The 22773-nt window shown below is 42.7% G+C and overlaps 1 protein-coding gene across 2 annotated transcripts; it reads left to right on the top strand.

Moving 5' to 3' along the window:
• The first annotated feature begins 1017 nt into the window (after positions 1-1017).
• LOC106586223 (electrogenic aspartate/glutamate antiporter SLC25A12, mitochondrial) lies at positions 1018-22688 on the top strand. 2 transcript variants are annotated; one of them, XM_014173261.3, is made up of 19 exons: positions 1018-1173; positions 1407-1511; positions 2055-2108; positions 4359-4501; positions 5156-5271; positions 6669-6808; positions 9769-9915; positions 10002-10140; positions 10553-10646; positions 11149-11233; positions 12508-12592; positions 13739-13897; positions 14802-14854; positions 15064-15144; positions 17928-18068; positions 19307-19445; positions 19721-19879; positions 20025-20115; positions 22046-22688. In XM_014173261.3, the coding sequence occupies exons 2-19, from the start codon at positions 1500-1502 to the stop codon at positions 22251-22253; spliced, it is 2046 nt and encodes a 681-aa protein (XP_014028736.1). In that variant the 5' UTR covers positions 1018-1173; positions 1407-1499; the 3' UTR covers positions 22254-22688. The 2 variants fall into 2 exon arrangements, with proteins under 2 accessions (XP_014028736.1, XP_014028735.1); XM_014173260.3 differs by lacking the exons at positions 1018-1173; positions 1407-1511 and adding an exon at positions 1702-1821.
• Positions 22689-22773: the final 85 nt, after the last annotated feature.

The following is a 22773-nucleotide window of genomic DNA, read 5'->3' as shown; positions in this document are numbered from 1 at the left end:
TATATTAGCAAAAATTGTATTTGGATTACTGATACAGTGCTATTTGGGTTGTTAATTGGATTTGTTCTGACATTCTTGATTTCTTTTTTCTAGTTTTTGAATATTTATTATTTATGTACATGTTTGACATTTTACTGTACGCTAGTAACACAAGTATTTTGCTGCACCCGTTATAACACCTGCTAAACTGTGTACGCAACCAATAAACGTTATGTGATTTGTTGCAGCCTATTTATGTTTGTGGGTAGACTGTGTTTCTCTTTTCAGCTTTATAGATTTTGTATCATTGTGGTAACAGAACATTATCATACAACACTTCTTCACAAAGTAGATCATAAAGTATGTTCTTATGCAATAAAAAAAAAGCAGTGGAGGGTTTTATGAGAAATCAGGTATTGAAACCAAAGAGAAAACAAGCCAGACAGTTGCCTTCTCAATTGTATTTATTCATGACATTTCAGATTCCAAGTGCACAAAATCTTTAAAATGATTTTTTTATTCATCCCCTATAATAGTCCCTGGATACTGGATGGACATGAATAGTAATGCAACATTTGACCCTTGTGCACCTCACTGGAGCTCACATTTCATTAAGATGATAGAAAAGGTATAATAATTTTGGACAGAATAATTTGTAGAGGTTTTCACAGTGGTCACCTTACACTTTGCACACAGGTAGTGTAGCCTAGTAATCTGATGATTTGTTTTAGTTGAGCATGCATGCTATAAAATACTGTATCTGCAGATTCAGATAGCCCACACAGTAGTGCATCGTGTCCTTATATGACCGCAGGAACTCCCATTGCTCGACACTTAAAAGATATCCTAAAAGACACTGTTATTTAGGTCTTCTTCAATATGGTCATGCCGTTATCTCAGAATCGAAAGTTACAGTAGCCAACCGCCTGCGCTGTTTGTCAACGTGACGTCACACTCGTCACACCCAGCATTATCAGAAATGAGTATTACCGGTACTTAAGTTGTTTATTTCTATTGGATGAGAACTTAAGCTTATTGATGCGGAAGCATATATGGAAAGAGAATTGAGTAATGTTTACCTTGTTACATCGTGTCGTTTACTGATCTAATGGAAGTTATAAAGCTACTTTAATAGTATAACAAGTTTATTGCTGTGAAGGTCGAGGAGCCGGTTCAGTAATGATAATGGCAAAGGTGACTGTTGCTGCTGGCAGGGCTGATATTCAACTGTAGACTACGACTCCTGTGTTATTGCTTTTTCAAACATCGAAACTTCAGAGACAAGCAACCGATTACTCTCTGCAGTAATGATTTTATTATATTGTAGCCCATGCGGAGTCGTTGCGTCCTATGTGAATTCTCATACTCTCATTGCATTACCAGATTCATCAGGGTTTGGCTTTGATGACTCCAACTGTATGTTTTAGGTCTTCTTCAAAAGTGTCATGCTGTTATCTCCAAATCAAAGGCTACAGTAGCCAAGCGCCTGCGCTGCTAGTCAACGTGACGTCACACCCAGCATGGCGGTCAAGGTGACTCTGCCAATATTTCTTAACAGAAATGAGTATTACCTGTATTTAAGTTGTTTATTTCTATTGGATGAGGACTTAAGCTTATTGATGCGGAAGCATATATGATTTACTTTTTTTTAAACGAACGGAATGGTCCTCTTTCAGCATCTTTCCGTGGGCACGTCGGCCTTGGAGAGCGAATTGAGTAATGTTTACGTTGTTACAGATTTTCGTTTACTGATCTAATGGAAGTTATAAAGCTACTTTAATAGTATAACAAGCTTATTGCTGTGAAGGTCGAGTAGCCGGTTCAGTAATGATAATGGCAAAGGTGACTGTTGCTGCTGGCAGGGCTGATATTCAACTGTAGACTACGACTCCTGTGTTACTGCTTTTTCAAACATCGAAACTTCAGAGACAAGCAACCGATTACTCTCTGCAGTAATGATTTTATTATATTGTAGCCCATGCGGAGTCGTTGCGTCCTATGTGAATTCTCATACTCTCATTGCATTACCAGATTCATCAGGGTTTGGCTTTGATGACTCCAACTGTATGTTTTAGGTAGAAACAACCGCAAGAGGCGATTCCAATGCACTAAGGACTATATTTCTGAAGGTAAGACTGTCATTCACAAGTGGATCTTTAACCCAATATTGCTATGGCACTAAAAACATAATTCTTTATATTATTTTAGTCTGAATGCAGCAGTTCAACTCTTATTATTATCTACCCTGGCGTCATTTACATATCTACCTTAGATACCTCGTACTGTACCTCTGCAGATTGATCTGGTACTGGTACTCCTTGTATATAGTTCCATTCTTGTGTATTTGATTTTATTCCTCTTTTGTTACAAATTATTTTGTATTATTATTATTTTTAACTCTGCATTTTTGTTAAGGGCTTGAGCAAGCATTTCACAGTACATTTTACACCAGTTGTATTTGGCGCGTGGGACAAATAAAATTTGATTTAATTTTGATTTCAAAAGAGCATGTATCTTTACATTGGTTGTCGTGAATGGTATAAGGTTAGAACCTTGATTGTATGGCAAAGCTACAGTTGAACAAATATGATATTATTGCCAGCAGGCCTACTATGAGACAAAGATTTAAGTCTCTCTCTCTCTCTCTCTCTCTCTCTCTCTCTCTCTCTCTCTCTCTCTCTCTCTCTCTCTCTCTCTCTCTCTCTCTCTCTCTCACACACACACACACAGATACACTGAGTGTGTTGCGTCTACTGTCGAATACTACAAGGAAAGGTCACACAAATGCTTGGACTAATTCTGAATCCCCTTCATGGAGGAATTTGTCCTTCCCTGACTTCTTTTAGGCTGTGACATTGGCCAGGGTTTTCATATGTCTGGACGATTCAGTTGTTTTTGCTAATAATTTGGACCATGCATTCTTGTGCTTTACAAAGTCACACATAGTACCAAGTTGAAGGGTGTAAGGCCATTTGATTGGAGGAAAATATGCCTCTAGCAACAGGTAGCACCAAGGAGGGACTTATTATTTTGACCTTGTACAACTTTAGGATCTTCTTCTTTCTTCATACAACACTGCACTGATTTATCTTAAACGTACACCAATTTATATTAGGCATAGCTGTTCTAATACACACATGCAATAATTAGTCATAAACATATCCCAGTGAAATAGCTAGTTAATTAATGGATGAATGGGCCATTTTGTCCAACCTGCCTAATCTTATCAAGAAGCACTTGAGGCTTACTGTGAAGTTGAGTTGATGCCAAATTATGTAGTGAAGAAATGGGTTAATAAATTGCTTGGAATTAATACTTGCACTTAAAATATTAACTAAAGAGTGTGCAGTGAGATGCGGTCTGAAATGCATTCTTTGTGAAGGTCTCTCTCTCTCTTGCTCGCTCTCTCTCGGTCTTTCTCTCGCTCTCTCCTTGGCTGTACACCCAGAGCCTGGCCTTTTTATGCTGCCAGTTCATGCAGTGCTCCAGCTTGTAACCCAACCCTGACTCTGAAACTGACCTTTTGTTTCTTAAAGCCTAGATGAGAGGTAGCAACACCAGTGCATGGGTTGCATGTCTTGCAGCATAGCAGAAAAAAACAATGCTGTTCCTTTTTTCTTTCTAAGTAGTGTACATGGATTCATTTAGAAATATATTTTTCAGAAGACTTGGCAGTCCCTTGCATTGCCACAGCTAAAGCCCTAATGTCACATATCATTATATACGCTGCTATAGTACTTATCTGTCACATTGTACAAAAACATCCCATATTGTATATTAAATATAGTATACTGCCCTGCACTTATCTGCATACACGATTGTGACAATTAACATGATAGTGGTTTGGGAAGCTTTGTTGCCTTGATGGCTTCCTACATTATACTACAGCTTGTGCTGGCTTATTGTGGGTTAAACCACAAAACTCCCACATTTTTCTGTATAAGGCATTATAAAGCTTGAAAGTGTATTGAAGTGTTTTGAAAGCAAATCTGAAGTCTGTTTACTCACTGCAACAACTCAAAGAAATTACTAGAATACGATGAATTGCAAAAACAAGATGGTTTTGAAATAGGATATTTTTGCCTAGCTTTGATGGGATGTCTGAAAAGTACATGATGGGATTAATATAAATCACACTAAGTATAACTGCGAAGACAAAATACATTGCTTTGACAGATACTGCATCAGGTTGTCTGAACAAATCATTTGTCATAAGTAAAAAAATAAATAAATGTCAGAGCTGTTGGGGGAACAGGGATGCAGTACAAAGACAGGCTGTTTTGGGAAAGGGACTTCAAGGAGGGAGTATAAGTTTGTATATTGAGTGTCTGAGCATTTATATTTAACACTAACCTGGATTTTTTTTGTGTCCCCTTCAGCATGCCAGTGTGGTTGAGAATGGGGTGCATTACATGTCCCCCAGGGACTTTGTGCAGAACTTCCTGGGTATGCACAACCAGCCCGACCACAACCACAAGACTGTGCAGCTGATCGCTGGAGTAGCCGACACCAGCAAGGATGGGTAAGTCTGCTCCCACTACGGGTGAGGTGGATGATCGTTACTAATAGTAACCTTGCTATAGAAGGACTTAAACAAGAGGTCCTTCAAGACATCATACAGCGAAAATGGAATTGAGATTTTTTTGTGGAAAAAAAAGGATCATAACACACAAACACATTTCGATGACAGTTCCACTACCTACACGGATCCCAATGTAACCCATGTTGATACACAGAATGTGGTTCACAATGTTACATGTATTGGCGTAGTGAAGAGTAATCCGTAGCAAGGAGAAGTTAGGTTAATGATTGGTCACAAGGTTGTTCACACATTGCCTGAATAGCCATCTTTATCAGTTGTTTAACACCCATACTTGTTTGATTGAATATCCCCCTGATAAGATAAGCGGCCATATTATTTGCATAATGCCGAAGACTCGAGAAAGCATTTTGTTGAAATAGCACTAAACAGCACGTTCCTATCCACATTACACTGTAGACCATGTTATAAACATGGGTAAAATAAAATGTTATACTTGAACTTTAATGTAAATGTATCTGGTAGGCTACAGTTATTGGTGTGCTCAAGTGAAAATTCGAGTTGCTGATGTTCTTTGGGCTTTGTAGGGACATGTACTTTTTTTCAGATAGTACTCTTTGTTTCTTGTCCAAACAGACTGATCTCTTTCCAGGAGTTTCTGGCCTTTGAATCGATTCTGTGTGTCCCGGATGCCCTTTTCATAGTTGCCTTTCAGTTGTTTGACAAGACTGGCACAGGGGACATCTCATTTGGTATGTACATGGGGATGCCCGGTGACCTGGTGTGTGGGGATGTTCGTCCTGCTGCATCCCAGTCCTGTCTGCTTCATGTCATAATCATGTCATAGGTAATGGGGACAGCATCAGTAGAGCTTTTACCTAGGGCAATGACCACACACTTTCCCATTGTGCAAGATCCATTTCTATGCAAGAAGTGGATAACACAAGATTACTATATCTTATTTATAACCTAGGACCTTGTGTAAAAAAAAAAAAAAAGGTGCTACATAGCTGTTTTCAGTGTAGAAAATGAATGTAGGTCTCATGTTACTCCTAGTGCTCAATGTGTATTCCGTTTGTGCACTAGTGTGTCTCTCTATATTGGGCTTCTGAAGAATGCAGAGTAGAATAGGGTCTGTCAGTCAGCTGCTTCTATTCTAGAGATCTCTTCTAAGAGAAGAATTGTCTCAGCTCTGAGTGAGCTGTGGGTAATACCACATCATAACAAGTCCCATCTGACAGGGGGAGAGATGAATCCAGCGTGTCACAAAAAACAGGGAAAAAAGAGGTGTTGCAATGCTCATTGTGCACACATTGTGAGGCACGGGCCCCCATGAAGGCGATAGAAAATGAAGGCAGTGCACAGACACAGAATGACCTAGATCTGCTTAGAACTCACACAATATGAAGGCACTGGGATTGTCAGCAAGGCCATATTCCTTCTCTGTGCATATCAGGTTCCCAGAAATGAGATAGGGACATACAGTGGGGTCTGAAATTATTGGAACCCTTAAGAAAGATAAGCATAAAATAAATAATTCAAATCCTGAGCTATATTGGATGCTCAAGAAATTGGGGAAATTATATTATTTTATACTAATACAATTGCTGAGAGAAAGTTGATCTTCCAGCAAGGCAATAACCACAAACACACATAAAAATCCACAAAGAAATGGTTAATTGACCACAAAATCAACCTTTTGCAATGGCCATCTCAGTCTCCGAAACCCATTGAAAACCTATGGTTGGAATTGAAGAGGGCATTCCATAAGCACAGACGAAGGACATCAATGATCTGTAAGAATTCTGTATGGAGGAATGGTCTAACATCCCTCCCAATGTGTTCTCCAACTCATAGAAAAGGTATTGAACGTTTTTGAAAACAGGGGTGTCAATACTTTTGACCCCTACCTTTTTGAGAGAGAAAAAAAGTACTTTTGAAACAAAATCTATTATTCAGAAAAATTTCATTAGTATACAATTTTGTTTTGGCATACAATATACAGTAGCTCACTTTTCATTGAATTGATAAAGTCATTTTTGCATATCTTTAACAAGGGTGTCAATCATTTCAAACCCCACTGTATATTGTATGGTTGTTGTGTTTTTTTCAATCTCTTGATGTTACTCATCCATCTCTCATTTGGCAGCCAATGTGCGGGACATCTTCAGCCAGACCACAGTGCACCACCACATTCCCTTCAACTGGGACTGTGAGTTCATCAGGCTCCACTTTGGCAGTGACAGAAAGAAGAACCTCAGCTACTTGGAGTTCACCCAGTTTCTGCAGGTACAGTATACAGTAGACATTACTAGACACTTTATGAACCGTACAAATACAGTGCATTCGGGAAAGTATTCAGACCCCTTCCCCTTTTCTACATGTTGTTACATTACAGCCTTATTCTAAAATGTATTAAATACATTTCCCCCTCATCAATCTACACACAATGCCCCATAATGACAAAGCGAAAACAGTTTTTTTGACATTTTTGTAAATGTATGTAAAAATAAAAACAGATACCTTTATTTAGTATTCAGACCCTTTGCTATGAGACTCAAAATTGAGCTCAGGTGCATCCTGTTTCCACTGATCATCCTTGAGAAGTTTCTACAACTTGATTGGAGTCCACCTGTGGTAAATTCAATTGATTGGACATGATTTGGATAGGCACACACCTGTCTAGAGCTAGCCACCCGAGCAATCGGGGGAGAAGGGCCTTGGTCAGGGAGGTGACCAAGAACCTGATGGTCACTCTGACAGAGATCTAGAGTTTCTCTGTGGAGATGGGAGAACCTTCCAGAATGCCTTTATGGTAGATTGTGGGCTCCCGAGTGGCACAGCAGTCTAAGGCACTGTATCTCAGTGCTAGAGGTGTCACTACAGACCCTGGTTCGATTCCAGGCTGTATCACAACCGGCCGTGATTGGGAGTTCCATAGGGCGGCGCACAATTGGCCCAGAGTCGTCCGGGTTAGGGTTTGGCCGGAGTTGGCCAACATTGTAAATAAGAATTTGTTCTTAACTGCCTTGCCTAGTTAATAAATAACATAAAATAAATAGATTGGCCAGATGGAAGCCACTCCTCATTAAAAGGCACATGACAGCCCGCTTGGAGTTTGCCAAAAGGGACCTAAAGAACTCTCAGACCATGAGAAACAAGATTCTCTGGTCTGATGAAACCAAGATTGAACTCTTTGGCTTGAATTCCCAGCGTCACGTCTGGAGGAAACCTGGCACCATCCCTACGGTGAAGCATGGTGGTGGCAGCATCATGCTGTGGGGATGTTTTTCAGCGGCAGAGACTTGGAGACTAGTCAGGATCGAGGGAAAAATGAACGGAGCAAAGTACAGAGAGATCCTTAATGAAAATCTGCTTCAGAGTGCTCAGGACCTCAGACTGGGGCGAAGGATCAACTTCCAACAGGACAACAACCCTAAGCACACAGCCAAGACAACGCAGGAGTGGCTTCTGGACAAGTCTCTGAATATCCTTGAGTGGCCCAGCCAGAGTCCGGACTTGAACCCGATCGAACATCCTCTGGAGAGACCTGAAAATAGCTGTGCAGCGACGCTCCCCGTCCAACCTGACAGAACTTGAGAGGATCTGCAGAGAAGAATGGGAGAAACTCCCCAAATATAGGTGTGCCAAGCTCGTAGCGTCATACCCAAGAAGACTCGAGGCTGTAATCACTGCCAAAGGTGCTTTAAAAAAAGTACTGAGTAAAGGGTCTGAATACTTATGTAAATGTAATATTTCTGTTTTTTAATTTGTAATAAATTTGCAAAAAATTTTAAAAACCTGTTCTTGCTTTGTCGTTATGGGGTATTGTGTGTAGATTGATCAGGGAAAAAAAACGATTTAATCAATTTTAGAATTAGACTGTGGAAACAGTCAAAGGGTCTGAATACTTTACACTTTTTTTAATCACTTGCATGCAGGAAGTTAGTTTTCTATCATGGTTTAGATCAGGGCTGTGCAATGTCGGTCCTGGAGTGCCGAAACACTTCTGGTTTTAATCCTTTCTTTCAATTAAGGGACTTATTCAGACCTGGGACACCAGGTCAGTGCAATTAACTACCAGGTAGAAACAAAAAAACAGAAGTGTTTCGAGCCCTCCAGGACCGGAATTGAACATCTCTGGTTTAGATAGACACGGGCCGATTTATAATAGCATAACAAATACACAATTATGTAATGTATTAAAGCTGTAACACATATATGTAATCACCGAAACAGGGAGGGCCATAAAGCCAGTAGTACGGCTGTGGACGTAGCTTGTTTGGAATGATGGGGTTTGTGGGTTCATATGCAGCTGGGTGGTCTGGGACTTGGAAGGGCTTGGCTGTGGTTCCACTACTCTACTGTGTGTAAACCCTCATAGCAGTTTGCGGTGGATCATGGTTGACTGAGGGTTCCCACTTGCGCGTCAAGGATTCTTGTGTGCGACCCTTTTCATTCAAACCAACATTTGCTTTAGCTGTTATTTCACTGCTGATGTTTTGCAATATTGTTTCCTGCTAATAGATTATTGAATGTGATTCAGCTAAATCTAACATAGTCATAAACAAAACTGCTGAAAGTTTAGTGATTTTTCTTAGTTGTTGTTGCAGAATATGTCCTGCCACCTTGTGGAGGTTACATAGTTCTCAGAATTGTCTAACCGGAATAAAAAAAAATCACTATTTGTAGCATATGTGCTGCAATAACCCTCAATAGTGCAGCAGCCTAGTACAGTACCTGGATTTAGGTGCCAAAGTATTCCCCAACTCTTACAAGATGTGGAATAAAAGTATACAGTATAAAATGTTACCATTGTCATGATGGGCTGTACTCTGCTGTGGCCTGATGAGTTATGTAGATGAGAGGGATCTGCTGGTAGTATGTGATCAGCTTTGACAGCAGTGCTGACCCTGGGTTAGTGGTACCCCTGCTTCCCCTCTGATTGCATGGCTGTCCTATTGAATCATCCCTGTGCTCCTCCGGACACACCTGCCTGCTCTCCTGCACAGACTTGAGATCAGACTTCAGGGGGGACATGGTTTTCATCAAGACTCCTGAGAGACAGCTGTGATTATAAGAGCCAGGGTCTAACACGGTCTCATCTGATGCTTCCACATGTGCCAAGCAGTGTCCGACATCATCCAACATCATGTCCCCCCCCCCCCCAATTTTCCATTTCATCCCTGGTAATTTGACGTGTCTTTTGTCACAAGAGCCTGCTCTTTCTATCTTTCCTTTCATTGTAGGAGATGCAGTTGGAGCACGCCCGCCAGGCCTTTGCCCAGAAGGATAAGAATAAGAGCGGTACCATCTCTGCCATGGACTTCAGCGACATCATGGCCACCATCCGCCACCACATGCTCACCCCCTTTGTGGAGGAGAACCTGGTCTCGGTGAGTTAGAGACAGCTATGGTCTCCCAGTTTCAACGTGAGATGATTGTACGATGAGACCTCAGTGTCTGTTCCTCTCCCCTTTAGGCCGCTGGAGGCAGCACCTCCCACATGGTGAGCTTCTCCTACTTCAATGCCTTCAACGCCCTCCTTAACAACATGGAGCTGATCCGCAAGGTCTACAGCACACTAGCCGGAACATACAAGGATACCCTCATCACCAAAGGTAGCCTAGTCCTGCTCAAGTGAGGAAATGTGATTTCAAACATGAACTGAGGCTGTACAGTACCGTCATGGTAGTTTCACCTCTCTTGGCAGAATGGTGTCAGGAAACACAAGAACATTTTACCCTAGCTCTAAGTAAATAAGGTAAATGTACACTGTAATATTCTGGTTTATTAGTTTAGTCTGTTCCCTTAGATCTGTGGAATGAATAGTTGACCTGTTCTGATGGTGATAGTTACCTGTATTATAGGAGTTTACCCTTTCACCTTTAGACTGTACTGCTGATGTGGTTGGTTATCCTTGCCGCAGGCCTACCCACCCACTGTATCTCTAAATATCTAGTCTTAAAAAGTGACCCCCTGTCTGGTTTTTCTTACATAACATGCCTCCCTCTGCTCCGTATTGTACCACAGAGGAGTTTGTTAGTGCTGCCAACAAGTTTGGTCAGATCAATCCGATGGAAATTGACATCCTGTACCAGCTCTCTGGCCTCCACGCTCATTCTGGGTAAGGTTCAAACTCTCTCCAGTCTCAGTGACACATCACCGCTGCGTTGTGCTTTTTACTCACGCAGACAACGTGGCATTTGCGCTGCCAAATATTGAATTCCTGTCCTCCACATGAATTCAATATATCTAACACATTAACCAAAAGTTACAGCTATATTTATTGGATGTAAATTCTAAGTTATTACCCATTCAGTTTAGCAATAGTGGCTCTACTGGTTGATGCACGAAATAAATCTAAGCATGCAGACTTTATGATGCCAGCGGGGAATATTTGTGTCTCACTGGCATTGAGAAAGCTTCATTTATTGCTTGAGTTGTGGGCATGTATCCAGCTTTGTTTGTCTGTTGTGTATACAAACTCATATTAAACCAGCAACAACCTCAAGTTATATGGCCATAAAATGTCTGTGGAAAATCGTGCATCAACTCCGTGTGAGGGATGCTATGCTGTGTTTGCTACTCCTGGCGTAACATTGTGATTCTCCCCTGCTGTTCTGAAGAAAGCTCAACTTGGCGGACATCGAGAGGATAGCACCGTTGGAGGAAGGCGCGCTCCCATACCACCTGGCTGAGATCCAAAGACAGGTACCCTGCCTGAATGACTGTCCACACGGCGCTTACCTACCGCCTTTTATTTGCTGCATCCCTTCTGTTCCCCCGCCATGCTTTCTCATTAAAGAGCAACGAAAGGGAGTGTTCAATGATGGAATTAACAGAGTGCTGATGTTTTCTCTTTCTTTGTGAATGTGCATTACACCACCTAGGATAAAAGTCACCCCCCCCCCCCCACCCCCTCATTTATAGGTACAAAAGAGGAATGGATTGTTGCGATGTTCCCTTTTTCTAAAAGCCTGTCCCATTTTATTCAGTGTAGACATATACATCAGACGCAATCATACACCTGAGAATCTAATTGGATGCTTTTATCCGGGTGGCTTTTCATGAGTCTGCTGGTGTATGAAGCCTCTGGCTAGGTCTGTTTAGAGTAGGAGGCTAGGAGCGTGGTGAGTGTGCTGGCGAGAGGTGGCTCTGGGAGGGAGGAGGAGGAGGAGGAAATAGTTCCTGTCTTTCCAGACGACACAGCTCTGTAAATCGGACTGTGGTCAGGCCCAGGTCCACTCAACGTTCCGGGACTTTTGCTCGGAGGTCTGGAATGTGATTTTGGGAAAAGGGAAAGACACGAACATGTTGGCGTTCTCAGGTCTGGCCATTTGTGGAAGTAGGGTAATTGCTTAAACCTTTTGATCAAGGCCTCGATCTCATTAGCATGCTGCCTTCAGTGAAAGCAGCTGGGTAGGAGGAAGGGCCTGGTCTGGGAGATGTTGCTCACTGCCCCAAGGAGGGCAGACACACTCCAACTGTTACTCAGCCAGTGTATTCATTCATGGGGATGCTTATCTCTACATGGGAAAGGCTTGTGGGACTAATCTGTTACACGGCACCACAGAGAAAACAAAGGGGCTCCACTTTCAAGATCATGAACCAAACCGGAGATGAGACAGATAATGCAAAATCATGCTTAGTTGATTTTTTTAAATTTTAAGGAAAACCCTTAGCTTCCATCCTCTACCTAGCTCCATTGTAATCAATGGATAGCCCTGGAGAGTTCTCCTACACAGCCATTTACTGTATCCGTAGCCAGAGTGTCTATGTCGGTGACATACAATACTGGCTTATGAATAAGACCTATACCACGACGAGATGTCTACATTCCATAGCTTTCCTCCTCTGTTGAGTGGTCCATAACGTTTTTCTTTCCACAATGTATCTGGTTCACGACAGTTTAATAGAAGTCGATTCTTTCCTGGTGTTCTGATCCCCCGTCTTTCTCCACATCGGTGTCTTTTCTCCCTCCACAGCAAGCTCATGGGGATCCACATCGGTCCGTCTTGCTCCAGGCTGCAGAGTCTGCTTACAGGTTCGGTCTGGGTGCACTCGCTGGAGGTGAGTGACATGTCTGCGACAGAGACCTGGGCCCACTGAGGGGTAACCCAAGCCGGTCAGACTGGCGCACTGAGGCCCTGGGGCCGGTTTGCCCATTGTGCTGCTGTGCCACTGGTGGCTCCAGGCTGTCTTTGGAGCCGGAGCTTTGGAATGACACAAATCTTCCGGAACCGCACTGGAATCTCTGTCTAATTATACTGGGAGGAACTAATATAACAGCCATTGAGATGTGCGTGCGTGAAACCAACATTCTAAGAGCCTACTGTCTCAGTGGGTCTTTGATCTAGCAGCTCAGGAGAGTGATCAGTTCTGAATGATCAATGGACAGTTGAGGGTCAGAAGTCTTGCGAAGCATTGTGAAGACGGCGGCTCTCCATGGCGATAATGAGACCTTTCTCACCCTCTCTTGCTGACGAAGGGTGAGAGAGCTCTCTGCATGCTTGAGAGCCCGAGTCATTACAGGGCCTTTGATGTCAGAGACAAGACATGACAAGCCGCTGTGGCTAAGAGCTGCATTTAGGGCAACCTGCTGCATGGCTGCCTCCTCAGACAGTAGACACCCTCTACACTACGGCTCTCCTGCAGACTCCTAAATAGTCACTACTCTGTCTGGGCCTAATGACTGTTTTTAACTTCTTTATATGCCCACATCTCTCTATTTATCACTGAAGCAAAACACTAAAACACCAATCTTTAAATATACCCCACCTAAAAACGGTCTGCTAAATAGTTAAAATAATGATAAAGCTATTTGCTGTGTCTGAATATATGAAGATCATAGGATATTATCACCAACAAGAGTATGTCGATGGTGTGAATGCAGTATGTTGATGTTGTGAATGCAGTTTGTTGATGGTGTGAATGCAGTTTGTTGATGGTGTGAATGCAGTTTGTTGATGGTGTGAATACAGTATGTTGATGGTGTGAATACAGTATGTTGACGTGTGAATGCAGTATGTTGACGTGTGAATGCAGTATGTTGATGGGGTGAATGCAGTATGTTGATGGCGTGAATGCAGTATGTTGATGGCGTGAATGCAGCATGTTGATGGCGTGAATGCAGCATGTTGATGGTGTGAATGCAGCATGTTGATGGAGTGAATGCAGCATGTTGATGGTAGGTTGATTGACATGTGTGATTAACAGCCACGGGTGCGACGGCTGTGTACCCCATTGACCTGGTGAAGACCCGTATGCAGAACCAGCGCTCCACCAGCTCCTTCGTAGGAGAGCTCATGTACAAGAACAGCTTTGACTGTGCCAAGAAAGTGCTCCGATATGAGGGATTCTTTGGATTCTACAGAGGTATAAAATAAAGCCTGGTGAATGCGTTTCTATTATGTAATGCAAGATACGGTCATCTGGTCCGGCGCAAATGGTGGCAAAACACATTTTTGTGCCAGTATCATCATCAACATGTTTTGCATAATAACAGAAACATTTGCCTTGACTGTTCTAAATTAACCAAGTCTATGGAAGGTCACATTGTCATTACTTAGCTAGCTGAAAAAGTCCCAGAGGTAAAAGAAGTCCTGTAGTAGTGTCAGATCTATGTTTTCCAGTGTAGTGATAACGCTGCTGAAGGCTTGTTATATATATATATATATAACATTGCCACAGTGAGGAGTATCAGATGAAGGAAGTCAAGACTGCCCTCTACTGCTGCCTCCACCACTGCTGCTCTTTGTTTATCCTCTCTGCTTGGCTCTCCCCCTCCCTCTTTATCTTTCCACACTGATGAGAGGGGTGATTGACTGAGAGACAGACACGGTTGGCTGTTTTCTGGCTGCATACCACAAGCAGTCACTCAGCAGCTCCTTCTGAAGTTTATCTGGCTCGCTGAAGGACGGACGGTGAAATAGTACTGTGGTTATCAGCGCTATAGCACTGCCCCCCCCCCACCCCACCCTCCACCAGGGCCACACAGCTCTCTCTGTTCCACACCACACTGGGATCAGGCCACAACAATGTTGAGCCCATACAACTGCTAGTTTCATATTTGAGCTTTTTGCCCATTTCAATGGGAGCCATTGTCATTTGGTTCATCAGATGTAGCAGCCGTATCTGTAAATATTTATGGGTTTATTTTAACCGGACAATAATCATGCAGATTTCATTGTGGTAACTGGCAATGGAAGTATTCATTTCCAGATGGAGTGTCTTCCTCTGTCAGGTAATCTAAATGGTCTCCATGAATACTGTTTTGCAGGTCTCGTACCACAGCTTATCGGTGTTGCCCCAGAGAAAGCGATCAAACTCACGGCAAGTCATTACAAACCCTCAGAGTGCCTTCATGTTTATTGCACAATAAGGAAAGGTTGTAGTATGTTACATATGAATACAGTCTCACAGAAAATACAATAAGTCTTCCAAAATCCAAGGCGCGACTAGATGCACTCATTGTCATTCTCTTTGAGCATTTCTTTCTCTAAAGGTGTGCGTTGTGCTTGCCTCATTCTCTTTTCTCACAGATGAATGACTTTGTAAGAGACAAATTCACCACAGAGGATAACACCATTCCCCTGTTTGCAGAAGTCCTGGCTGGTGCCACTGTAAGTATTGGTGTGAGGATGTCTTCGTAGACAGTCTGTCTCTACAGAGTGAGGGCTGAAAAGGCGTGTGTGCTTCATGCAAAGCAAAGGGAAAGCGTTGGCAGCTGCTACATTGACTCGTTTAAATCTAATTGATCTCGATGTGGGGGAACTGAAACAAGATTTTTGTTGAAACTAAAACATGATTTAAGATTTTCTCTTTCAGTTTATGAACATTTTGCATCTCATGGGTGTAAATTGTGGATTCCAGATATTGAGCTAAGGGGGGACATTTTTGTGGTTTTCCAACCCCTTCAACTTTAAGGTTTAGCTTAATTATTTCTGACTGATCTGAATGTACAATTATAAGCTTTTCATCTTCAATTTGAATTACGGACATTGAATTATTGTATATGAATTTAAGCTCTAATTCAAGTTTCCTGCCGGTGTATTAACATCCTAAATAAGTGGCGGAGCTGGATAAAAAGGTGCTCTTTGGTCTCTGAACCCTCTAATTGGGCACAATTTGAGAAATTATGTCTGTGAATGGACTATTTTTTACCTCAGCGTGGTAATTTGGCACGCTGTAACGTTTGGTGAGTGCATTGGTGGATTAAAGCGTGTAATTCCATCACCCTACCTCTCTGCTAAATGAGTCTAAGTGAAACGAAACAGACAGGGCGGGGAAGAGAGCCTGCAGGTTGCCTACGGAGGGCAGGGTCTGCAGGGTTGTGACCCCTGTCAGCCTGTAATTGGAGGAAGAAGGCCTGGAGGGCCCTGGATGGAGCTGGCTTTACCTCACTGTGATTGAGTTTGACAGGACTGCACATACCTGAGGCCTGATCTTCCATGGGCACCACAGTTCCATACATGTACAACAACAAGCATAGTCCCAGGTGGTATTAGATAGAATGCCCGCCTGTAGGGAAAACAACCTGTTTTAGGTTACCCCATTGGTTCACAGCAAAAACTTGACCCTTTTCAAATGCAATTTTCTTGTTGTCGGCTTGTTTTAGTCAATTACAAAACTACATCTAAGAAAAGTACAACGTGTCTAAAACGTACTTTTCAACATTGCCTGCTCCAGAGGGTTCTCACTACTTAGAAAAACGTAATATTGTAGGGCTTCCCTCATGCCACTTTTCAGGACGATGCTAGCAGCCACGTGAGTGACAGTGCTAGCTAGCTACCGACTGGAACTTAAGCTAGCCAAGAACAACTCAAAAAAAAAAAAAATATACAGCTACAAGTAGTGAGTGGAGTTACAAATGGACTGTACTAAACAAGTTAAATGTCTTATCTGTGATGAAATGTTTTCCACACAGATACTGTAGCTATGTGTAACCTACTTGGACAGCGGGTCCCCACATTTCCCACTCTCCCATGCTGAATAGCCTGAAGCCACAAGGCTCTTCTTGCAGGCTCTATTTCCCTACGTGGGAGCATTGCGATTCATAGGTCAGGATTTTTGACCTGGTTACATGTACATTGAACAACACAGCAGCTTTTCGCCATTTTTTTAAATTTATTTTTGTATAACAAAAAAAACGAAGTAGACTCTTTTACAATGGGGGTGAATGGGAAATAATTTTGTTTTCCCCAATGTGTCGAGGGAAATTCCTTATTATTACGTGAATATCGACTCAGGAGTATAGCATGCCATCTAGAACTTTAGATTATGGTAACCTTCTAGTTCTGGTGAAGGAATGCACCCAGCAATATTATCTTAATTAATATACTACGTATATTTATTTATGCTAGATTCTTCCCATAGTATTAATTTCTTGCACATCAGATGACAGTGGTCTTCATGTAAAGTGGTTTCACATTGTAGAAGGCAAATGTTTAGCTAGTTTGTGGAGATGGACTGTAATGTAATCCCTCCTGACAGTGAATAAGTGGAAAAGATAAAGGAGATAGGGACAGAGGGATGAATGCATAAATCTTCAGAGTAGCGGATCTTCCCCTTCCACTTTGAAAATGACTAAATGTGCCTGAGCTTTTTTTAGGACAGCGCTCGGATGTTTACAGATAGGACCCCTGCCCTCTGTGTCACCAGCAGGCATCCAGGGGCCTGATTCGATTTGGGGAGGGTGATAAATGTGCCTGAGTCAGAGGGGCTGCACCCTGGGGCGTCCCTGCCAGGGCCCTGAGCAGAGCAGTGTGATTCAACGCTCTCCCCTGGGAGTGGGGTGAATTGGGGAAGTGTGCGGGGCGAGGCCCTCCACAGGAGGTGCCTGGGGGAGAGGGAAGGGGCATAGGGCTGTTGCCGGGGTCAGGGCCTTCCAGCCATAAGCAAGGCTTCTCCTCGCACCCTGCCTGTTCCTCCCTGACCCCACTGTTTCCTCCCTCAATGCCTGCTTGTTTCTCCTGCTCTCATCAAGGCCACTTTCTGACAGCTTGACATCAGCACTTGAAAAGAGTGTCTTTTGTGTTTTGAGTTTACCAAGCTAATTTGAAAATGCTTATTGGGGTGAAATGCTTAGACATTATCATCCTCGCCACAGGCTGACCCCTGAGATGTTGTAAAACCTATTAACTCCTTCTTAATCATGGGACACAAGTAAAAACAAAACATGTATGATTGTCTTGATTTACTTACTGTAAGTGATTACAAGTTTTTCATTATAATTATAGATTTTGTTTGTGCGACAAAGTACTACAGAAAGAGAGTAAGACAAAAATAGTGTATAAAGTTGGTTCTGCAGATTGAGACCTACGATTTTATCACACTGCTGTTACTTGTGCACTGTGACATGTACCATTTGTTTCGTCTCACCCTTAACCTGGGTTGTGTCCTGCAGGCCGGAGGATCCCAGGTGATCTTCACCAACCCTCTGGAGATAGTGAAGATCCGTCTCCAGGTGGCCGGAGAGATCACCACGGCCCGCCGGGTCGGTGCCCTGACCGTGGTCCGGGACCTGGGCCTCTTTGGCCTCTACAAAGTGGGTAAACCCCTCTACATCAGCAGCTTCACTTAACACATCACCTCTTAAAACCTCTGTTATAGCCTAACTTAATAACCCCTGCATGATGTCACCCCCGAGGTTAGTTTCTGTTGCAGTGGTGTTGAACAATAAATACTGTATGGCTGTGTATCAATGCTGATATTACATAAGACACTTTCGCAATATGAGAGTTCTGATGAGCAGGCGCAGTCTGCAGTAGGATGACTAGCTAGATTCCCTACTGATTGTTACAATCATATTATTTATTTCCAAAACAGTGTTAACATGCAGAGAGACCACGGCTGCCAACAACCAACAGTAAATTATGCTTAGCTACTGCTCCTTTCCAAGTTCTTGTCGGTTTACTTACATCTCAAGTAATGTGTTCATGGTTCATATTTTAATGAGTAGCAGACAATGTGGAGCTTGTTAAAAGTGACTAACTTCCTCCCTGTGGATGGGCCCAGTAGACCATGGGTCCATGTTAATGTAGTCTCTGTGCTCTGTGTGTGTCTGAGAGACTGTGTGCTGGGCTGGGAGGGAGTTCTCTGGGGGCCCCGGGGGAACCGTGGGGGGAGCAGCGCTGCCTGAGGGCCTTCTGGCTCCTGCTGTGATCGACCGCACCGCCAGGTTCCTCTGTGGGTTGGCTGAGGCTCACAGCCTGCCAACAATAATCCACTGGAGCTCCCAGGCCAGATGATCCCAAAGCCACAGTGGCCGCCTCAACCACTGCCTTACCTTCTCCACCATCAGGGTCAATCATATTTTGGAAGATATTCAGTACATTAGAATATTCAGCACATTACAATATTCAGTACAGTAGTCCAAATCTGGACTAATGAGACCAGATGTCTACACCACTTAACTCATTTGTAGTTGATGATTCCAAATAAACCTGTGCAATATTCTATACTGTATTTCTAGTATAGAATATTTTTCTAAAAGCACTCGGTAAGCATTATCCTAAGCAAATATCTTACAGAAATTCAGGCAGGTCCAAATGCATTTTTCATTTCATGTACTGTACATTTCATGAGTAACTCTGTGTTGTTGTATGTGTCGAACTGCTTTGCTTTATCTTGGCCAGGTCGCAGTTGCAAATGAGAACTTGTTCTCAACTAGTCTACCTGGTTAAATAAAGGTGAAATAAATAAAACTGTGAAAATGCGATATTCTTGCGGGTGTAGTTATTTTGGGTTATATAAAATAAATCCTTTTGTGTTTGTGTGTCCTAGGGAGCGAAAGCCTGCTTTCTGCGTGACATTCCGTTCTCTGCCATCTACTTCCCTGTGTACGCCCACACCAAGGCTGAGTTTGCAGACGAACAGGGCAGAATTGGACCTCTGCAGCTGCTCACTGCTGGTGCCATAGCAGGTAGCTAGCACTAACAACCACAGCTGCAAACCTCACCGTCTCAACCTATAGACATAGTGTCGTATACTAGAGACCTGAATAAATGCTTCAATCAATTGAATGTTTTATCATATATATTCTATATGTGATAAAGAAATATGTACAGTAAATGACTGGACATTCTATTCCTTTTTTATTTGAAACCTGGCATTGTACTACTCTGCTTGCCATCAGTGGTGATACTATTCCTGCATAGTGAGAATGACTATTATGTGGGTTGTGCAACACCTCCTAAGGTATACCTGCTGCCTCCCTGGTGACCCCTGCTGATGTCATCAAGACCAGGCTCCAGGTGGCGGCCCGCGCAGGCCAGACCACATACAACGGAGTCATAGACTGCTTCAGGAAGATCATTGCTGAGGAGGGCTTCAGGGCCCTGTGGAAAGGAGCAGGAGGTAAGCACACACATGCGTGCGCTCCACAAATGAGCAGTTTCATGACTGGGAAATGAGGCACTCCTTGGCTCCCATAATTGCTCTCTTGAAGACATCAGAGAAAATGTGAAATCCCACATTGTAATTTCAAAGTCTCTCCCACCAGCCCGTGTCTGCAGGTCCTCGCCACAGTTTGGTGTAACCTTGGTGACTTATGAACTCTTGCAGAGATGGTTCTACATTGACTTTGGAGGACAGTGAGTATTTCTGTTTGGTTCACCCAGTGGTGATTTTAGCATGTAAATCTTGGTGGGGCAAACAAAACAAAAAAAATGCGGGATGCATGCCAGCAAAGCCACAACACTAAACAATACATTAATTGCACTGTAACGGTGACAAACGGTGCCCATAAACTGTTAGGGCCTACATAAATCTGTCCCAACAGCAGAGCCTTCTTTTCAGCACCATGGAGTGAATCCTTACCACCGCTACACCTGGCTATCAGCAGACACTTTTCTGGCAGTGAAACAGTTCATTCAGCCTCATTTACTGCTTTTAAAAAAAACATAGCTGATATGGCTGACTTGCTTAAACAAATGTGGTTTCTACTGACAATTTAGATGTACAAACTATGGCTTAAGGGAATGACAAGCGCATAAGAGGCAATCCATAATTTTGATTAAGACATTTAATGAGCGAGCAAGGACGGACATAGTCAATATAACTATTTGTTCAGCACTTTCAAAATTCAGAACAAGTCAGAACCGTAGGATAAATAAAGGGGGCATATAAGCAGACAATGAAAGCTCTTACAATATTAAATGATTACATTTCTCTAAAATAGGCTACATGTGCACCACGAAGTCAGAACAGTAGGCTAAGTTATGAAGGGGAAAGGGACCAAATTATTAGAGTGAAGTATACATATCTCCATGGCATATTACATAATTTATGCAGCAGAATACAATACATTTTTGGACTCACCTTTCTGCTGTGCTCACTTGAACAGGAAGGTGGCGCAGCGGTTCTTGTGGGCAAATTTTGTCATGAAACAAAGTCTGGCATTCTCTGGATTTATGGTGCTTTCAAGACAACTGGGAACTCAGAAAAAAACAAGGTTGAATCATGACGTCAGTGCTCTTCAGGTCGGAGCTCTAGAAAGAGGCTTGAGTTCCCGACTTGGAATTCTGAGTTGGATAACTGTTCAAAATGTATTTTCCTAGTCAGAGAGCTTTTTTCCCCCCAGAGTTCCCAGTTGTATTGAACTCAATGAAGTCTGAGATTTCCCAGTTCCAAGTTTCCAGTTGTTTTGAACGCGGCAGAAGTCATGCATGGCCAATTTATTCAACCTTTTCTGGCCCATGGTGTTGCTTGTGGATGTTTATCCTTTTAAGCTTGGAAAAGAGACCCTTAAACCCAGACTTGGACAACATACCCTCTATCCCGAATAGCAGGGGAAGCAAAATAGTGATTTCTCTTCAATACTTGCAGTTAGCCACTGATTCCTTCTAAACCACTCATTGTTGAATTTGCAATTTCCAACTTGTGTAATGTTTATGGCCGATGAGCACGATACGTTTTATCTGTAATTTTTCTTCATATGACAAGGATTGAAAAAGATTTGCCAGTAGATTTTCGACGTAAAGACGACTGCTTGTCTAGCTTGCTAGCTAAGATTTAGAAAGTGTAATGTTGACATGAGTCCAATAAAAGCTACAGGAGATATAGCGTGATTTGACATCATTTTATCTGTGGCCAATGACCTTGAGTGTTCTTGGATGGGCACTTCTAATGTAAATCTATGGCAACACCCAAGGGGGCTTGAAATGTCTTGCTCCCATGAGTGACAGAACACTGAGCCAATCACGGCGCAACTAGAGAAGATTACCAACCCCTACGCTCTGTATTTTCCGCTGGCTGCCCCACCACCACAGAAAGCACTGAGCTGCCTTACTCAAGAAAGCAAAAAAGAGACCATGTTTCTATTGCAGCTTTAACTAATAAAAAAAATATATTGTTTGCAAACTGATATGTGACACATATTAATGCAAAAATAACATGCAAAACAGGCAACAACTTTTTTTCAAGCTGACCTGCCCTGAATTACAGGTTGCCACCGGGTTCACCTTTAGTGAACTTAAGTATTGTCTGTATGTTAATTATCCTTCCCAAATCTTTTGCCCCCAGTCGCCCCACCGGCTCTGAGCCAACTCCTAAGTCGAGGATCTCAGACCTTCCCCCTGTAAGTGCCGACCACGTAGGAGGCTACCGTCTGGCTGCTGCCACATTCGCTGGCGTGGAGAACAAGTTTGGTCTACACCTGCCCAAGTTCAAGTCTTCTGGAGCGGTGTCTGTTAGCCAAGCCCCGACCAAAGAGGAGCCTACAGCCTCATAGGCTGTCCGTCTCCCCCTCAACACTTAACTGCTAAATGGCTGCATGCTCCTTGAGTCAGGTGTCCTAAAATATCTGTCCCTTCATTCCTCTGAAATGGTAAAGAAAATGGTCTCCTTCATTCATAGGCATTTGAAATAGTTACTTTGAATGCTGCATGAATAGTGCTTCCTTGGTTAGTCTTTGTATAGCTCGCACAATGTTACTGTACATATTGTATTTCTGTGGAGACGCATTTTTTCATTGAAAATGAGTGGTGTCACTACAGCATTTCTTAAAGCGAGGCTGTCATCTCGTCAATCACATTTCAGAGACTTGAAAGGACGTACAGATGTTTTCCAAAGTATTTATTTTGAAATCATGACCAGGGTTTTGGGAAATCATTTAAATGTATTTATTGTATTTTTGTTGAAATAAATCAAAATGGTTTAATTTTAATTGTGAAAAAAGTACATTGAGATTCATGACAGCATATGTGGGAGACATTCTCTGTAGTATCTATGTAACGCTTTTGATTAGGCAC

The sequence above is a fragment of the Salmo salar genome, chromosome 25, assembly GCF_965601325.2.
Source record: "Salmo salar chromosome 25, fSalSal1, whole genome shotgun sequence".
In the NCBI taxonomy this organism is placed as follows: Eukaryota; Metazoa; Chordata; class Actinopteri; order Salmoniformes; family Salmonidae; genus Salmo; species Salmo salar.
This window is presented reverse-complemented; position numbering and strand designations above follow the sequence as displayed.

Excerpts from the sequence above, each read along its gene's own strand:
- LOC106586223 (XM_014173260.3), top strand. Across the intron at positions 11,234-12,507 it reads TGGCTGAGATCCAAAGACAG|CAAGCTCATGGGGATCCACA; the intron begins GTACCCTGCCTG and ends CTCCCTCCACAG. Across the intron at positions 19,446-19,720 it reads CACTGCTGGTGCCATAGCAG|GTATACCTGCTGCCTCCCTG; the intron begins GTAGCTAGCACT and ends ACACCTCCTAAG.